We start from the raw sequence: 19794 nt of genomic DNA on the forward strand, positions 1-19794 counted from the left end.
TTTGGTAGAGTTTTATTCTATAAAATTTGCAGTATGCAGTGGTCTCTTTCACAAATAAAATAATCAACAACAACAAAAGATTTCTGCAATTGTAATCAACAACAACAGCAAATCTACAATAACAAAAAGTGTCTGCAATTGTATCTGAGTATTAAAATCTCACCTGGCAAGTAAAGGAGAAACTTCAGATAGATTTTCATGTTTTCAGTTGTAAAATAATTTCACCACAGATACTCTACATGTGAGGACAGACCCACTTTTCTCCCGAATGCCCTTACTGTCACCGTATCAGTCTCCATTGACCAGCATCATTTGCAGTGGCTCAGGGCTGTTTTTGTCTTACCTAAGGAAGTGAAAAATATAAACGGATTGCAACATTTCAGGAAGGAAGTGCTACAGACAGGAGCTAGTTTTGTTGAATCAAAAGCCTCTATAAGGCGGATGTAGACATCTAAAACAGACGGAATATTCCACAATTGTTCATCTGGAGGAATTTAATGACCTGGCTATTAGCTATCGGATGCATTCTCGAAACCAGACATATTAATATGTTTTGTTTGGTTCGGTAAATACATTTCAGAATGGTCTTGGTATATTGTCATGACTTAAAACATCTGTATGGTACACCCCATGAGTATATTCAAAACACAACATTCTCAAAACCTTCTCAAAAGGTCCTTGCTATCTGGGAGTTTTGCTATTTCAACTACCCCATTGAAGATGAAATGTAAAATGCTTAAGGTAAGAGTTAAGGTTGGGGTTAGGATTTAGGGTAGGGACTGGATGTCCCACGGATCCCAGATAGCACTAACTATTCCCAAAATATATTCCCTTCCCTCTCAGGACACAATACATCATAGTTAAATGCTTGCAAAGTTCAAGAAGTGTCCTGCCAGCTCTAGGGAAGTGCCTCATACATGCATGTTGTAAGCAGTTGGTATCCCTATGGACAACTAACAGAGAGATTGGCTGCTGTTATATTACACATTGACCAGATTATGAACCCACACGCACTTCATATACAAGTTGTGAGTTCAATACTAGCTACAGTATGTGTTTGGTTAAATGTTTAATTACATCTTTTGACAGTGACAGTGGAAAATGGTCTTTAAACATCAAACAAATGCCCTCGTTCATTGCGCTTATGGCCACATAACTGTTGAAAATAGGAAAATATGGTGACTTGCAATGTGTAAGCATTTCCTTCCAGTTGCTCGTCCCCTTTGAACTATTCCCTTTCCACCGTGCACCTCCCCCATTCTCCCCACCTCTTCGCTAGACAGACTCACATGAAAGAGCAGGACATCCAACTGGCCATCATCCAGTAATTAAAAAGAACAGAGGAGTTATTCTTACGTCATACTGTATCTTCAATGCAATGACCAAATATGGTTATCTCGGGAGAACAGGAGGGAGAGATTCAACTGAGGGAGACTGAAGTCAGCAGGCAATGTAGCCTAAGATGCTTTCACTTTGTATGATTACAAACAACCATAACCACCTTCTGGCTCGAAGTACCAACTGGATCAGATATCTCTCCATATCTCAGCAGCACCAACAGAGGCAGGGCTTCACCCCGGTCTACTACTGTAAAACAAATGCTGTTCTGTTTTTGTATCAAGTCCAACCTCTTCTTGCTGTCATCCCCACCTTTATTGAAGCAGCTTTGGAACATCAACCTGCCAGAGAGTAAAATATTTAGATTTAATTTATTTACCAATGCACTACATTCTTCCTGACTGTAATTTCAAGGGAAATGCTGGATTCATATAGATGTTACAGTAATTTACAGTCTACAGATGTAATCAAAATTCCTGTCATTCCTCATACTGTTGGCTGCTCACCACATTAATAACATTGTATTGATATTATTAGGATGCTGCTTTCACAAACAACTTCCACTCCTCTCCTGTTCCAACCTTTTTTAGAGCTTTCATTGTGCTGTTGCGAATGGAGTCCAGCAACTGGTCCCTAGTGTTCCTCTCTCCGTGGCGTGAAGTCTGCCCGTTGAGTTTTCTCTGTGAGGCAGGCATGAGGGCTTTCCTTAGGCCCTCCAACACTGGGGCAGGGGGAGGAGGTGGAGCTGGTCCAGATCGGCCAGCCTTAAGAGCATGAGGTGGAGGTGGTGTAGACCCAGGACCAGATACACCATCCCCAGCCTGAGGTGGAGGTGTTGTAGACCCTGGTCCAGACCTACTACCCCAAGCCTTAGGGTTTAGCTTACCCACAGCTTTGGAGCTCCCCTTGTGGAAGGGTTCAGGTGAGGGGTTAGGGGGGGACAAAAAGGGAGATGTTTTCAGGAGGTTTCCTGTCCTCTTAGTCTCACCAACAGACTTGGATTGGGGTTGAGTTGAAGATTTGCAAGAAAACTTCCCCAAAGGCAATGTGTTCTTTTTTGTGTTGGTCTGTGCTTGTGGTGTCTGACGTGTTGGCTGGTATGGCTGAGGCTGCTGGGATGGCTGGGCTTGTGCTTGTTTCTTCTCCTCCAGTCGACGTTGCCTCTGCAGGTCCATGTTCCGACTCAGGATGTTGGTCATGGTCATCCTTGGGCCGGCCAGTTCAAAGCCGTAGCCCAGCTTCAGCAACCTGGTGTTGTTTCTCAATACATTGGCCATCTCCATCTCTGTCTTGCCTCCACAGATGTGTCGCTGGTTGTGGAAACGCAGTTCAGTGATGGTTACATTTTTCTCTAAGGCGTGTACCACGGCCAAAATTCCCTTGCCAGTGAGGTGGTTGGAGTCAAGGATGACGTTGGTCAGAGACGTGTTGTTCCGCAGAGTGCCAGCAATGGCATAAGCCACATGGTCGTCAGCTCGGGTGTTGGCTAAAGCAAACGTCTTGACATGTGTGTTGTGTTGTAGTGCCTCTGCAAACTGGATGAGGGTGTGGGTCTTGATGACGTCTGAGTTGTTGACATTGAGCTCGGTCATTAAAGGGTCGTCTTTTCTGACATGCTCAAGGAGCTCATCAAACATGCTGGCCTCCTCGTCCTCCTCGCCTCCCTCCATGACTTCACCAGCTGAGCGTTCTTCCCTACTACTGTTCTCTAGGTTTACATTGCTGGCTTTACTGTTTTTACTGTCTATCTGTGTCTCATCCTGGACTCTACTTGGTTTCCTGTGTGATTTGGTGTTTTCGCTATCTTTGTCCTTCTCATTATTCCTCTTTTCCTTCACCTCAGTACCCCTGAGTTCTTTCTGCTTTTCCTCTACTTTAGAGAAAATTCCTCTTGCGATCTTGCTATCCTTAATTTTTTTAGGTTTTTCTTTCTTCTCTTTCTCCTTAGTATCGTCTTTATCAGCATGCCCTTGAAGCTTTGAAATCAGATCCTTGGTTTTAGAGACGGTCTTTTTTCTGATATCTTTTTGCTCCTTTTCTTTTGTATCTTCTTTTTTTGGTTGTAATTTTGAGATAAGATCAAGTGTTTTGTTACTACCCTTCTCCTTTTTTATGCACTCCTCCTTTTTCTCATTTTCTTCAACCTGTACTTCATTCATTTTTTCAACAATCTTATCTTCCTTTTTTTCATGGTCTTTGTCCTCATCTCCCCCTAACCTACTATGTGGCCTTTCCTCATTTCCCACTCCACTCCCTCCCTCACCCTTCAAGTTCTTGCTCTGAGGTTTTTCCTCTTCGTCCTTGGATATGTCCTCCTTAGGGGTCTCCACAGCAGAGAAGTTTAGGTCCATGACATCCTGGTCATCCTGGTCATCTGACTTGAAGTAGAAGAAACTATCACAGCTCTTCCCCATCTTCTTCAGGCGTTCCCGTTTCACTCTGTCAGTTGTTGGCTCCTTCAGTATCAGGAACATAAGAAAGATAGTTGCATTTATCATACAAGCCCACATGAAAAAAATACTATAGTATACTATGGTATAAATAGTATAGTATTCACTGTAGTGTTTTTTTTAAGTCTGCAAAAACACTTGTAAATACTGTAGTGTTTACAGTTCACTTTAGTGTAAATACTGTTGTAAAATAACTGTAGTATATGTAGTATATAATATAGTAATGAATGTAGTATTTACTGTAGTGTTTTGCAGACTGTACTATATCGTAGTATTTACTGTAGTGTTTTTGTGGACATTACTGTAGTGTTTTTGTTTTATTATCTTCGACATAGAAATGGAATCTTTGTCCTTCAGGAGATCTACTGGAGAAATAGTTAGAGCTTCTGCTCTTTTCTATAACCTGTAGGGATACAATTTATGGTCTATACTTGGCATGTAGATTTTCCAGTTAAGGGTGTCACAAATTGCAGTATGGGGGAGGGGAATAGATATATGCTAATTAAATAATGAAGTATTTACTACAGTTAAAAAAGTGTTTTTGTGGACATTACTGTAGTATTGATTATAGTGTTTTGTGTGGATAATACTGTAGTATTTACAACATTCTAATAAGCACTACACATGATCAAGGGATACTACAGTGTGTAATATAGTATTCTACAGTATACTACACATTTTCTTGTAAGCAATTCACGATGTAGGGAAGGAAAGGGAAAGGGGGAAACCTAGTCAGTTGTACAACTGAATGCATACAATGTGTCTTCCGCATTTAACCCAGCCCCTCTGAATTGCTAGTGTGTAGTCTAGTATTCATTATTTAATAAAGAATGTAACATCTATGTATGTTTTTGTCAGTTTGGAAATATTTTCAGAATGCATCTGGAATGTTTATGTCCTTAACAGCCTACGTAAAACCGATGGAACATTGCCTCTACGAGCACCATCTATTTGTTTTGTAAAATTGTATATCTTGCATATAGGAATCAGGGTTTTTGCATCCCTTACAGGCTGAAACGTCTGTAGGGATCTGTAAGCCACTGTGTAAGTAACTCTGGCAGATGTTTCCTTAAAAGGCAGTATGGGTCAGAGCGAGAGGAACGTTCGCTCTGGAATTTAATTTGTCTTAGAACTGGAACCAGCATGCCAGCATTAGCAAGACTCATTATTCTATGAGCCTGTCTCTTACCCTTTTCACCAAAACCAGATTTCAAGGGGCTTTATGAAAACACCATGCAGAAGGTCTACACCACAGAGGCCCATGTACAGCTTTGTAGGATGGATCATTTAGTATTTATAACTAATTATGTAGCAGTCTAGTTAACATTTGAATAGCTAGAATCACATATCCTGCTATTTATACATGGCATGGTATAGTGGTCAATATACTTGTCAATGAAATACATTTAGATCCTGAGATAGCACATGTAAAATCAATTACATACACTCAACAGAATTGTATTCCCTCAAATACACACTCGGACTCAAAATCCCAGTAATCACATAACACCTTCATCACATTACTTGTTGCAAAGTAATGAAAACACTTCTCCTAGTCTTGTTTGTGTGCTGAAAAGAAAATTATAAGAAATTAAGAAAGATTATGTAGTGTCTTTTTTCTTCAGGGCTCCAGGGGCTCATTTGTTTATAATACAAATTGCACTGCCTAGCAACTGTTCAGAGGGAGGATTTTGCCTGTTCAAACTGGGTCCTCTGTACCCCTGCTCTGGATCCTTTTCAAACAACAAGACATCTCATTAGTCTCTACACACATGACTGTTTCAACAGGGCTTATGTTTCCTTACCGGCCAGCTGTTGGAGCCTATATCCAACAGCTGGGTGCCAACATACATGAACAGATAAGCTCAGTGTCTAAGCTTCTTAATTATTATTAGGATATCACTGTGGCATTTTAAAACAAATTAACTATATGAAATAGTGGTATTGTCATAGTCAAGATCTGAGACCTGTGTGGTATCTCATATTTACTTTCATGAAAAAACAACCTATATAGGATTACACCCTGATCATTACAGCATGTACTACATAATCATACATCTATCTGTATCCCCACTTCTGTCGAACTCCATACAATTATTATTTATTTATTTCCAGAAGAGACAGAAGTTATATTTTAAGTTTGTGAAACATTGCCCACAATAGTATCTTCATCTGCCTGATAACCCCCATCATCCCTGATGTTGAATCCTGAAATCACTGCACCATGTCTGGAAGCCAGGGTCCTGATATACTTGGGCACTTTAATAAACTGTCAAATTGGTACTTGAAGTATTCGATTGACAGCTACATCTAGACTACACTATTCCTACTGTAATAACACCTCTTCAGGTTTCAAACAGCAAGAAACTCTAACTATTGCATTTGCTTTCTCGGTTAGAAACGGCCCTTTACGCACAGTTAACAATGACATTGGCGGAAACAGTGTCATCATACCTCAAAGGACAGCTCCCTTTGAATGAGTTTCTTGGTTTCGCGCTCACAGTAGTCAAGCATTGCCCCCCTATTGTATTTTATTGACGGCTGCTTGTCTGTCTGGTTCTTCTGCCGGAGTCCGACTGGCACAGTTGGATCCGGGTCAATAACGGTCAGTTCGCTCTGCAGCTCTTCCACCTCCGCGAGTGTCAGAGCGGCTAACAGGTTGTCAATATCGGAGTCCTCCTCGCTCTCGGCGGGGCGTTGATTCCGCACTTTCCTCCTCGACATTATTTCCCACAAAAATGTCCTGTTGCGCAACTCGATGAGTAATTTGCACTGCTGGTCTCAAAAATACCTTTGACAATAATAGTTGTATTATATTGGTACACTAAGTTCAGGTTCATTGACCTCACCAGTATCTATTTGAAATGGGATTTCAATGCGATTGAAATAGTTTGGACAAAGAGAGGGTACTGGCCTATCAGACTGCCTGGACCGCCTCTCAGAAGAACTGTTTAGCTCAATGCCCAATTTGAGATCAGAGCACTGGAGCTGGACTGAAGCCATATGACAACACAAGCGAAAAATGCAAAATGACAGTTATTAATCGTCTCTATGCTGTATGGCCCCATTATAAGAATGATTGTACATGTCATCAAAAGATAATTATACTTTTGTAGCCTATTATGTCAATGCAAATGTATTTCAGATTCTTTAAATCAGAGTTTGACCAAACACTAAGTACCCTCATGCATTCATCATGTAATAAGTCTGCTTTTATGAGTTTTTACTACATGCTATAGTGTTGATATGAGGTGATCCAGTGGACCAAATGAAAATATGAAAACCTTCCCTTTGCTATTAGAACAAAAATGTTTTTATTCCACAATATAAACTGCAATGTCAAACGACCCCTCTCCCTTCCTTCCCAAAGTAACCCACCCAAGCACACATGTGGCAGTTGATAGGGTTCCTTCTGTCTGCTACATTGCTAGTCCACAACTGTAACTTACCCTACAGCATATACACTTTGTTTCTGTACATCAAACCATTGCTAAAAGCACCAACACATAGTTCAGAGACCAACCCATTGAAATCAATTGAGACAAACATTATTCCTCAGATAAATAAAACAGTCTTCCAAAATTGTCTGAATAATTATATTATTCAGATGCATGTACTAAGCACTGGGTTTCCTGAAAAATACAGTTCTTTCTATTACATTATTTATATATTTTTTTAAGGGGGAGGGGGAAGAAGGGGACCTTAACCCACATCCTCTGAGTCTCTGGTTTTGTATGCAAGGAAGTTCCATGTACAATATACTGTATTATAAACTGGGTAGTTTGGGTCCTGAATGCTGATTGGCTGAGAGCAGTGGTATATCAGACATAAAAACTGTGTGGTTCAAGCCCTGAATGCTGATTGGCTGAAAGCCGTGATATATCATACAATATATCACTGGTATGACACAAAATTACTTGTTTACTGTTCTAGCTAATTACATTGGTAACCAGTTTATAATACCAATAAGACACCTCAGGGGTTTGTGGTATATGGCCAATATACCACGGCTAAGAGCTGTATACAGGCACTCCACATTGCGTCATGCATAAGAACAGCCCTTAGCCATTGTATATTGGCCATATACCACACCCCCTTTGATCTTTACAGGGTAACTTATTGTTTGACTCCTTTGCGCCACCCAATGCAATGGAAACCCATGCATCACACTGATCCACATTCTGTCACAACAACCAACAGATCAGAGGAGGAAAGAAAAATAGGTAAAATACAAAAAAAGTAACCAAGCAGTATAGTTCTGGACAACAACCCAATAAAGAGCAGATAGCACCGTTGTTACAAAGGGGATGGGGACATGAAGGGCTGGGTTGGGGGGTATGAGGGCAGGGTCTGTGACACATCCTGACTTGTGTGACTGAGTTGCTAACGGAGTAAACTCCCCATCCAGTCCCTTCTCATTTCCTCAGCGACCATCGCTAATTGTGCAGTTGTCACACACATAGTCTTCTTTCTCAGCCAGCTCGGCTGTCACACCCACACAGACCTGGTGGAACCACTGGTTACAGCTGCCATCACACTGGACCCAGTCGACCTGAAATAAATCAAAAGGCAAATAAATAAATCTCAAATAAAATCTAACCCAAGTGACATAAGTCAGACAAGGAACTGAACATTCAGTACATTTTACAATCTCTTCTACAAACAAACTGCTAGGCATTCTGTCCCTCTCTCCTTTATTTAAACACCAACACTCTACTAGTCAGTCAATAAGGTTGTCAATTAAAGTATTGCTTATCTTTTATTGTTATCTTGTCAGTGAGTGATTTATCAAAAAAGTTAAACTGACCTCATCTCCTTCTGGTTGCTGGCATCCCTCTGCTGGACACATCTCCTCTTCAGAGTCATCTGACTGGGAGAAGTCGGAGTGAGACGAGGAGGTCGACGCCGCCTTGCGTTCCAGGTTCTTGTCTTTGTTCATTTTCTGCCTCTTGTTCTGGAGCTTCTTGGCCTTGTCCCTGCGCTCTGGCTCTACAGCCTCCCTCTCCAGGCGTCGCTTAGCCTTCTTCTCTGCTCCGTTCACTCCTTCCTTTCTCAACCCATCCTGAAGAGATTAAAAACACCTCTTAAACTAAGTAAAATGTATTTCTTCTTTTCAACAGTCGTGATACCGTCGTAACAGTAATAAACCAATACTTTTCAATCATACAAATATATACAGTTGAAGTCTGAAGTGTACTTATACCTTAGCCATATACATTTAAACTCAGTTTTTCACAATTCCTGACATTTAATCCTAGTTAAACTTCCCTGTTTTAGGTCAGTTAGGATCACCACTTTATTTTAAGAATGTGAAATGTCAGAATAATAGTAGAGAGAATGATTAATTTATTTCCGCTTTTATTTCTTTCATCACATTCCCAGTGGTTCAGAAGTTTATATACACTCAATTAGTATTTGGTAGCATTGCCTTTAAATTGTTTAACTTGGGTCAAATGTTTTGGGTAGCCTTCCACAAGCTTCCCACAATAAGTTGGGTGAATTTTGGCACATTCCTCCCGACAGAGCTGGTGTAACTGAGTCAAGTTTGTTGGCCTCCTTGCACGCACACGCTTTTTCAGTTCTGCCCACAAATTTTCTATAGGATTGAGGTCAGGGCTTTGTGATGGCCACTCCAATACCTTGACTTTGTTGTCCTTAAGCCATTTTGCCACAATTTTGGAAGTATGCTTGGGGTCATTGTCCATTTGGAAGACCCATTTGCAACTAAGCTTTAACTCCTGACTGACATCTTGAGATGTTGCTTCAATATACCCACACAATTTCTCCCTCATGATGCCATCTATTTTGTGAAGGGCACCTTGCAGCAAAGCACCCCACAACATGATGCTACCAACTCCGTGCTTCACGGATGGGATGGTGTTCTTCGGCTGGCAAGCCTCCTCTTTTTCCTCCAAGCATAACGATGGTCATTGACTTGTTTATTGTGTTATTGGCATGTTTATTGTTTATTCCATGTTATTGCATGTGTAACTCTGTGTTGTTGTCTGTGTCACACTGCTTTGCTTTAGAACTTGTTCTCAACTACCCTACCTGGTTAAATAAAGGTGAAATATTTGTACTTATTAAAAAAAGGTCATTATGGCCAAACAGTTCTATTTTTGTTTCATCAGACCAGAGGACATTTCTCCAAAAAGTACGATCTTCGTCCCCACGTGCAGTTGCAAACCGTAGTCTGGCTTTTTTATAGCGGTTTTGGAGCAGTGGCTTCTTCCTTGCTGAGCGGCCTTTCAGGTTATGTCAATATAGGACTCGTTTTACTGTGGATATAGATACTTTTGTAACGGTTTCCTTCAGCATCTTCACAAGGTCCTTTGCTGTTGTTCTGGGATTGATTTGCACTTTTGTCACCAAAGTAAGTTCCTCTCTAGAAGACAGAACACGTCTCCTTCCTGAGTGGTATATGACAGCTGCGTGGTCCCATGGTGTTTATACTTGCGTACTATTGTTTGTACAGATGAACGTGGTGCCTTCAGGCATTGAACCAGACTTGTGGAGGTCTACAATTTTCTTTCTGAGGTCTTGGCTGATTTCTTTTGATTTTCCCATGATGTCAAGCAAAGAGGTACTGAGTTTGAAGGTATGTCAACTTAGCGTATGTAAACTTCTGACCCACTGGAATTGTGATACAGTGAATTATAAGTGAAATACTCTGTCTGTAAACAATTGTTGGAAAAATGACTTGTGTCATGCACAAAGTAGATGTCCTAACCGACTTGCCAAAACTATAGTTTGTTAACAAGAAATTTGTGGAGTGGTTGAAAAACGAGTTTTAATGACTCCAACCTAAGTGTATGTAAACTTCCTTCTTCAACAGTATAATTGAATGAAATGTATTTGATAGCAGGCATGCTCACAAACCTTTTGTGGAAAGCTTTTTCCCTGAGAGTTGCACTGCTTGAGTTTGTCACAGTCTGAGGGGTCGTCATCTTGCAGTGACGTGCGTTCGTTGGTATGATGCGTTTTCAGCCCGTTCAGTAACACATGGTAGAGCTGTGTGATCTCTGGAAGAGACACCTGCAGCAGGAGCCCTTCCACCATCAACTCCTCCAGCTCCACACTAAGATCTGCAGCAGCACAGCACACGCCAGGTTGTTCATGTAAAAGGTAATGTCTACAACCTACTGTAGATGCTTAAATAAATCAGTAGTCATCAGTAGAGTGCATTTCAAATACTAAATTAATTAACTAATCAATAAAATAATGTTATCAAGAAGCCCAGTTGGTGATATGATTTAAAAATGATTATACAACACTGCTTTATACCACAGAACTGACCTTGCAGAGGAATGCATCTTTGCTCGGTGTAGAAGACCATCTGATCATGAGTTGTCCTGTTCCACTCTGGAGTTAAACATGTTGGCTGTATAAACATTTTTAAAAAATCTGGTCATTTAGCATTATAATGGTTTCTTACTCAGAATTATCACTTTAAAATGGATAGATAACTCTACAATTCAGAAGAGGGGTATGACTGACTGACCTTTCCATCCGTAGATGGTGGAGTTGCAAAGCTCTCCTCCAGGTCGGGTAGTCCACAGGAGGAAGAGACCTGTCGTGCACGCTGTTGCCAGCTGACTGTTCTCTCAACCAAATAGTGAAGTGCATCCCCTTCCGGCAGACGCACCTGGATACGCTGCAGCGATGCCAGCAAGGGCAGGACCTTGTCTAGGGAGGGCTTCTCAGAGCGTCTGCAGTGCGGGCACAGCCAGGCCTGGGCTGAACGGGAGTCTGAGGAAGCCCTCACACACACGCTGTGGAAGGCATCCCGGCAGAGCTCACACTGTAACATGGCTCCCATGGGGGGATTCTGACACACACACACCTTCAGGTCCATGCAGTCTGCCGTGGGAAGGAGCTTGGACTCGTTAGCTGCCCGGAGGGAGGAGAGGACCACCATCTCCTGTAACCGCAGCTCCCCGAGAGTTGCCAGCTGGTAAAGAAATGTAAAAACATTTGAATTCATATAATTTCATGTCCAACATGAATTGAGGTAGAGCACATATCCAGTACTAGTGTACAAAAAGTAGAGAAAGAGAAGGTCCGCACTCTTTAAATTGAGTAAAAAATATATATATATTAAGTTGAGAGTGTAGGTGTACTTACAGCAGAAGCAGAGTCCTTGGTCTCTGAGAGGGCTTTTTCCACATCACTGAGACAGTCAAGCTTCACCATCTTCTTCTTGCTGTGCTGAGTGATGTCTTTAGCTTTTTTGGACTTCCTTTTCGGAGAACCTGCTTCAACTTCACATCTTGGACACAGAACCTGTGGACAAGAACAAACTATGAATTCTAATGACTGCATTTCTGGGAAATAAACTGCTATATACTGTACATCACTCATGGAACTTTCAGAGAGTGGTGCATTACAGCCATTAGAACATTACCTCAAGCAGATTGAAGTGAGAGTTTTTCATGAGGAAAGTTTTAGCTGCAGACTCTTTCCAGGCCTGCACCTCTGCCATCAGAGACTCCAGCTGCTTTAGAGGGCCAAGCTGGACTGGGATGTCTTGTCCTCGAATAACCATATCAGAGAGGTTGTAAAACAATGGAATGGAATCTTCATCCTGAAAGAGTCCACAGAATTCAAGTTTTCTATACATAAAGTTGACACATTGTAACATGTCAACCTGGAAGCATTGTTTCTATGAAAGTCATGTATAAAAAAATATTATTCAACTGACATCTGTATGAAAACCTGTTGTATTATTCTGTACCTGAAGTGCCTCAGCTTCCTGAAGCCACTCTCTGGCCCTACTGATGGAGTCCTTCAGCATCAGACAATTGGGGAGGTAAGCAGGGATCCCAGCCACCTTCTCAGCTGTTTCAGAGAGGGTTTCTATAGAGAGGGGGGGCCTGGTGGAGTAGAAAACACAACAGTTAGGTCAGAAGACTGGTCAGTCACCAGCATAAGGGGGCCCAGTTATCCAGCTGCCAGGAAGCCTAAAAATCATATTCATCAATCTGTATGGACTATGGAGACATTTTCTCAGGTGTCGTATTAATAATAAATATATGCATGTACTATCATGATCATTTTTGGGGGCAATTCCTAAGACACTTCACTTCACTTGTTGGACAATATGTTTCTACTCACTCCATATTTTACATAAGGTAAATTAAAGCTTTAACCCTTGATAATTCTGATGTAAGCAGACATAACTGCTGTGATGGTTGTGAACCATGCAACGTTTTCCTCTGACTACTGATGGATCATTTAGTAAGTAAGTAGCTTCACATACAGGCAACTGACAAAATAAAGGAAACATTTGAGTAAATGAGAGACAAAGTATATTGAAAGCAGGTGCTTCCACACAGGAGTGGTTCCTGAGTTAATTAAGCAATTAACATCCCAGCATGCTTAGGGTCTTGTACAAAAATGCCCAGTTGTCCATTATTTTGGCTACCATGGCTATAAGATACATCAGTGACTTTGAAAGAGGGGTCTCAAAGAAGCATAGGGGGTTTAAAGGGTGTGTGTGTGTCTCTCAGTCACCCAATTGAACACTTATGGGAGATTCTGAAGTGGTGTTTGAGACGTTTTCCACCACCATCAACAACAAAACACCAAATAATGGAATTTCTCATGGAAGAATAGCGTCGCATCCCTCCAATACAGTTCCAGACACTTGTAGAATCTTTGGCAAGGAGCATTGAAGCTGTTCTGGCGGCTCGTGGTGGCCCAACGCCCTATTAAGACAGTTTCTGTTGGTGTTTCCTTTATTTTGGCAGTTAACTACAGGTAGGCTATCTATACTGTCCCCTTGAAACCATGGTACACTTTGAAACCATTGCATAGGCTACATATACAGTTACCGTGATATGGGCTTTGCACAATTCTATAATAAAGGAAATGTTGAACATACTGATAATAAAATCATAAAGAAACAAAACTATCCAGCCATCCTTGATGAGATAGAGAGAACAGTACTTCTCACCATATTAAGCTCTAAAATGAGCTAGAGTTTTTTTATGAACTCTAGCTTTAGAAAGATGCAGACAATTAAAGGGATAGCTCAACCAAATTACAAAATGACACTGATTTCCTTAACCTGTAAGCAGTCTATGGATAAGGTATGACAACAACAGTTATAATTTAATCAACAAATCACAAAACATACTTGACAATCACCAATTTTTTCTGACAATTACTTGATTAGATGTCATGGAAAAAAACTAAAATTTTCATTTTAGTTTATGAAAATGTGACGAGGAGAAAAAAAATCTGCATAAGACTAATGGACATTTAATTTGACAAAGCTCCTCTTCATCCATTCTGTCCAATCCTAAACATGCATGGAGTATATTTCACGCAATCCTCTCATTGGCAGAATTGACATCCTTCAGTTGTGCAGTCTGAGCTGATCTGCCCGGCTCTCCCACACAGCTCCCAGGTCACTTCAGTCACTCGTCAATCTTTTGAACTGATGCGAAGGCAGGACACTTCACTTGTAACTAACCTCAACTGGAATCAATGTTTACTCTCTCTTACATTCATGTAGGCTATTATTTTGATCACATCAGAAGCTATATTTTCCCATGTGCACTGTTATTCATCCGCGTTGCCGTTCTTGTGCCGCGGTCTGCTAATGCAAGTTGCGGTTGCTTTTTTCCTATGGGAAAAACGAATGCTATTTGTTGAATATTAGGAGTACAGTAATAGTCCTGTCATTTTTGAAAAGCTCAAATTCTCCCCTTTTCAAGGAAACACTGTTATTTACTCCCCTTGAAAGTTATGGGGTTAAAAATCTGAGCTGTAAATTGTTAACCGTAGCCAAGGTTTTATGGTTGATTATGGCTGGCATTGGTTATAATCTGACATAATATCAACGTTGCCGGCCAAGGTATACGAGGAGAAAACCTTGTCCAACTAGGCCTACTATCTGAATGTGCACAAGATGGAAGTTAGAGGTAGCCTAAATATTCATCATTAATATTCATCATTAATATTTTTAAGAACAGTGTGTGACAAAAATGGCTGACTAAAACTAGACAAAAATTGTCCAGAGTTTTAAACAACATATAAAAAACTAACAAAGAATGAAATTACTAAAATGTGACTTAGACTAAAAGGTATTTTAAGACTACAACTAAATCTCTGGGCCTCCCCCCCGGCCGTACGGAGCAGCACTATCTTGTTAAAAATCCTGGGGATAACGCTGGAAACTAAACCAAAGCATGGATTGCTGTCATACCTTGTCCATAGACTGCTTACAGAGTAAGGAAACCAATGTATTTTTGTAATTTGGGTGAACTATCCCTTTAAAACTGGACTGAAAAAGACTCAAAGGTAAACCGTGGATATGTGGAGCGCACAGAATAGATGCACATTCCTTGGAGAGCCATGCCATTAAAAAAGCTGTTTGAAAACGCTGGTGACAGTGGTTATTAAAATGCACTGGATACCAATGGGATGAAGCAGAACTAGATATGCATGCTCACTTTTTGTAGATCTTGTTGAATATTCTAGCAGCAGCATTTTGCACTAGCTGGAATTAAAATGAAGCAAAATCAGGGACACTGACATAGTTCTGCTAATGTACAAATCAGTAATCTAGTCACCAATGCTAATGTTTGTACATTAGTTAAAGCAAAACCTCACTAGCTTTAATACAAGTGATATTAACCACATGGCTCATTTTGTAGAGAAAGTTCAGTCAAATTCAAGACCCAGAGTTGAATCACTGTGTGAGGATCATTTTTGTAAACTCACGGTCTAAATGATCCAGAATAACAAAAACCAGAAGATGACCTTAAACCATTTATATTTGTTTACCTTATAAGGTGCTACACATAGGATTTCTGTAGAATTTTTGCATTGTAATTTCAGAAAATGTCTATAGCATATCTGGCGCTATTAGTGGAATCATAGTGTTTCACAGTATTACTTATCCGCCAGTGTTTTGATTGGCTGTGATATTCACCAATGTATTTCTCCCGCCGGAGCGGCATCTGTTATCAAACTGGGAAAGCTATTCTGACTATGTGGTTGAGTTATCTAGTGGAAATCACTGTAATTTCCTGGTTGCTAAAATTCTACACTGTTCGCTCAATTTAAGTACATGTGAGAAAACAAGCACTGAATGGTGTAGGGAATTATTGTGATCACTGTGACATTTATTTTCAATAACAAAAAATATAGTTTTACAGATGTTTAAAGCTGGACCACCAGCTTAAAAAACAATCATTTTTGTTATTGAAAAGATATTTCACAGTGATCAGAATAAATCCCTACACCATTCAGTACTTGTTTTCTCACATGTACTTAAATTGAGGGAACAGTATAGAATTTTAGCAACCAGGAAAATATATATTTCCAATAGATAACACAGCCAAGAAGTCAGACCAGCTTTCCCAGTTTGACAACAGATGGCACTCCGGCTGGAGAAATCAATAGGCGAATATCACAGCCTATCACAACACTACCATAATACTGTGAAACACTACCATTACACGATTAGCGCAAGATATATTATGGAGATTTTCTGAAATTACAATCCAAACATTTTAAAATAAATCCTGTGTAGTACCTTTAACTACATGTAGGTCTCTTCTTTCAAATCAGATACACAACCCTCCAAAAACAACTGGAATCCCTGGTTTACAGATTACAGATGTAAAAGAGAAACCCTCAGTGTACAGGCCCTCACCTGGCCTTGAGGAGGCTGCTGGTCTTGTCCTCCCAGTGTTCAGACACAGTTAGCAGCTCCTGCAGGCGAGCCATGGCCTTCTCCACAGAGGGGTGAGGGGTCAGACCCACGCCCTGGTCTATCAGCCTCCGCATGGTCTCCAGGGTCAGAGTGGAGCGCTGGGTGCTGGCCTGCTGCACCCCCTCTAGCCAGCGGGCTTGTGCCAGCCTCTCCCGTAGTAATGGAAGTTCAGGCAGCTCCACGTCAAAGTCAAAGCTAACATCTAAAAGACTCTGGATCTCTGCTGTGCCGGTGGTCTCATCTGCCAGGAGCTTCTCACTGTGTTGCTGGAAGTCTTCGATGCAATTCAAGAGCTCCTAAGAAAAATATAACATAATTCAGATTCAGTTATGATAAAAAAAAACGATTAAGATTTGTTTTATTCCAATATCCTCTGATCAATTTATTTAAACAGAGGCCTGTTTTCTAATGGCTTCAATATCATGATGGCATTGAGACACTGGCTTACAATACCTTTAATTTGGGGGCTTGGGGAAGGCTGCAGGGGAGGTTGTACAGTTGCCTGACAAATGACCTCAGCTCCTCCACAGTCAGCTGGCTCTGTGTCTTCCCTCCACCACAGCGATACCTGGGAGAAGCAATTATGACAAACCTTGAATCATATTGATTCATACTCCAATATGCACATGTTTATACATTATTGGTGAGAAAATTAGAATAACACTGTTTATTGAGGAATACAATAAAGACACAGGCATAGTGGATCATGTTTGCGGCGAGGGAGGAAAATTAACCAGTGGTACTCCTCTTCCACTGGACTGTGTAAGTTACCTGGTCTGCCTTTTGCCGTTGAGTAGCTGCTGGGCAACTGAGGAGCATTTCTCTGCATCCTGTGTGACTAAACGGAGCTGACGCAGGAGGTCGTTGTCAGGGAACATCTTCAACTCTGATTTATTGATGAGGGAGCGGAAGACTGACAAGCCTGAGGAGAGACGGTTACAATAATTAATTACACAGCCACAGTGCTTTACAACAAGAAGGGTGTGAGGCCTAATTCACTACTAATTGCAGTCTCTGGGCCAGTTTCCAGGACCCATATTAAGCCTAATACGTCACTAAAAAGCACTACTAATGGAGACAAGTACATAGACAAGGTGAATTCATCTCTCACTTTTTTTCTTGTCCAGTTTAGCCTCCAGAGTCTCTGTCACGTGGGAGGCCCACTCGTCATAGAACTCAGCTCGCTGCTTCACCGCGTTCATCATGGGGTACAGATCATCCAGTGTAAATCTATAACTGCAAGCAGAGAAACTAAAATAAATATCTGTGGAGATTGAAGCCATATCAGTGTGGACAAGAGAACACTGCATATTTGAGGCAAAACCAGAACCACATAAATGTCCTGCATAGAGTGGACATGATTCCTTATTCTACATGTTTACATAATATATCATGTATGCATTCATATAATGTTCCCCCTGCTGAATGTGCTCCCTGTACTTATGTTGTTCACACCAACTGCACACTGAACAGGACACAGATGTCAGATCTTAATATGAGCCATTTCGTCACAGGACAAAAATAATCATGCAGCAAGAGGATTTGAAAGGATATTTAATATTTAGAATCACCGCCAGGGGGCAGCTGGAAGCAGTGTTTGTAGGCTATACAATAACTTATACTGCAGGTCCACTGTGCATCAGTTCAATAAGCTTTCTAAGCAGGCTACTGTGCGTCTCGTGTGAATTCTTATATGGAATATAATAAATAGGCAATATTTTTTTGGGGGGGATTGATGTATTTTTTTTACAAAATAATTGTTTTATATGTTCAAGGCAAGAATTAGACAAAATAGCTTAATGTTTATTTTAGCACCTGTGTGATCCAGTGGGTACAGCTGCTGACAAAAGCACACGTCAGAGTAGGCATGAGTTTGAATCTGGCCCACTACTGACCTTTGAGTTTTTTGAGAAACTAGTACTTCTCTAGTTACTCTCTGTGGGCAGTACCTGTACTCTTACTCAAGTCATTTCTGAAGGAAGTAACTTACTTTTTACTCCTTTACATTTGACCAAATCACTAAAGTTACATAGATTTTATTATATTATTATATTGTCGGTGTCGGGTGAGCAACCTAACCAAAATTGTATTTTTATTACCCCCCCTTCACATTAATCAATACTATGGTTCCCCTTTACGTCTGTATGAATGTTTCACAACCCCTTGATATAGGACTGTGGCGGTCATGAAATTTTGTCAGACAGTTATTGTCATGCAAAACAATGCCGGTCTCATGGTAATTGACCGTTAATTAACACACATACATCTTCAGGCCTCCAAGCATATTAGCTATGCTGCATTCAAGCCGCTGATACCAGCCTTTGGAACATCTACATTTTTAAAAGTCTAATAAATCCATGTAATATAGCCCACACCATCGCAATAAATCCATGTAATACAGCCCACACAGTCAAAATAAATCCATGTAATACAGCCCACACGTCACAATAAATCCATTAATACATTTTAGGAAGGTCTAAAGAAACATTATGATATGAAGAAAATGTATTTCAGAAGAACAGAATACGAGTTGGCCTACTGTATATCTACAGCCACAGGCTTGTTCATTTAGCTGACAAGATATGCTTATTAGTCCCCATGCCCTTATTTTATATGATTTTATAGTAAGACATTTTTTTCAGCTAAAGGTAATGTCAGCCTATTAATTATGGAAGAAAACACTATCACTAAAGCTATCGTGCACAATCAATGAACCAACAGCATCGCCTAGGCTTATAGGTACTCTCCCAGACTCATGGAGTGGCATTTTTGAGTATAGGCTAGACCAATTATGTACCAAAGACATGAAATCATTTTTTTGTAATTTTGTTTTTCCGTCTGTAATATGGGGTAGGCAGTCTTCTAAACTCCCGTCTCCATTTAATGCCAAGATGTTTTATTTATTTTTGATTTTACTTTTGTAATGCTTTTTGTGACGTGGATCATTAGACAGTTACAGTCTATCAGGTTGCGTGATCCTCGTAATGTTACATGGAAAATACAACTAATGGGATGCTAAATTAAATGTATATCACACTCGCACAAATGCGACCAGTTATTTTTCATATTTGCATTTCAACAACTGCCACTTTAGAGCCCACTGAATGTCCATCTTATGTTCGCTAAAGTTAGCTTGAAATAATTAGTATTTACCTTTCCACAACACAAGGAGTCGAAAAGGGATTTGTCCATGTGTTTACGTACAGCTGACAGTCGGCAAACTCAGCATCACAACAAACACGAGGGGTAGACACCGGGTAGTTACGGCGAATAATGGCG

The 19794-nt window shown here is 40.6% G+C and overlaps 2 protein-coding genes across 6 annotated transcripts in view; both read right to left on the minus strand.

Moving 5' to 3' along the window:
- Window positions 1-6635, minus strand: LOC139416692 (leiomodin 1a (smooth muscle)). 2 transcript variants are annotated; one of them, XM_071165670.1, is made up of 3 exons: window positions 6243-6635; window positions 1920-3794; window positions 1-1679 (listed from the first exon to the last, which is right to left on the minus strand). In XM_071165670.1, the coding sequence occupies exons 1-3, from the start codon at window positions 6510-6512 to the stop codon at window positions 1653-1655; spliced, it is 2172 nt and encodes a 723-aa protein (XP_071021771.1). In that variant the 5' UTR covers window positions 6513-6635; the 3' UTR covers window positions 1-1652. The 2 variants fall into 2 exon arrangements, with proteins under 2 accessions (XP_071021771.1, XP_071021770.1); XM_071165669.1 differs by having other exon boundaries at window positions 1607-1679; window positions 1845-3794.
- Window positions 6636-6643: 8 nt separating this feature from the next.
- Window positions 6644-19794, minus strand: part of LOC139416691 (lysine-specific demethylase 5B-B-like) — a 29871-nt gene continuing 16720 nt past the window's right edge. For all 4 annotated transcript variants that reach the window (XM_071165665.1, XM_071165666.1, XM_071165668.1 and 1 more), the window contains 12 exons: window positions 17627-17751; window positions 17287-17437; window positions 16969-17083; window positions 16456-16811; window positions 12523-12661; window positions 12193-12372; window positions 11913-12071; window positions 11290-11739; window positions 11085-11169; window positions 10668-10873; window positions 8596-8850; window positions 6644-8340 (listed from right to left, as the gene is read on the minus strand). In XM_071165665.1, coding sequence (XP_071021766.1) covers window positions 8212-8340; window positions 8596-8850; window positions 10668-10873; window positions 11085-11169; window positions 11290-11739; window positions 11913-12071; window positions 12193-12372; window positions 12523-12661; window positions 16456-16811; window positions 16969-17083; window positions 17287-17437; window positions 17627-17751 — 2350 coding nt within the window. In that variant the 3' untranslated portion in view covers window positions 6644-8211. The remainder of the gene's footprint in view (window positions 8341-8595; window positions 8851-10667; window positions 10874-11084; window positions 11170-11289; window positions 11740-11912; window positions 12072-12192; window positions 12373-12522; window positions 12662-16455; window positions 16812-16968; window positions 17084-17286; window positions 17438-17626; window positions 17752-19794) is intronic.

Source organism: Oncorhynchus clarkii, chromosome 9, assembly GCF_045791955.1.
Source record: "Oncorhynchus clarkii lewisi isolate Uvic-CL-2024 chromosome 9, UVic_Ocla_1.0, whole genome shotgun sequence".
Taxonomy (NCBI): domain Eukaryota; kingdom Metazoa; phylum Chordata; class Actinopteri; order Salmoniformes; family Salmonidae; genus Oncorhynchus; species Oncorhynchus clarkii.

Coding starts and splice junctions, on each gene's coding strand:
- LOC139416692 (XM_071165669.1), bottom strand. CDS start 6,512: ATGTCGAGGAGGAAAGTGCGGAATCAACGCCCCGCCGAGAGCGAGGAG. Junction 3,795..6,242: donor AAAGGGAGCTGTCCTTTGAG/GTATGATGACAC, acceptor CTGATACTGAAG/GAGCCAACAACTGACAGAGT.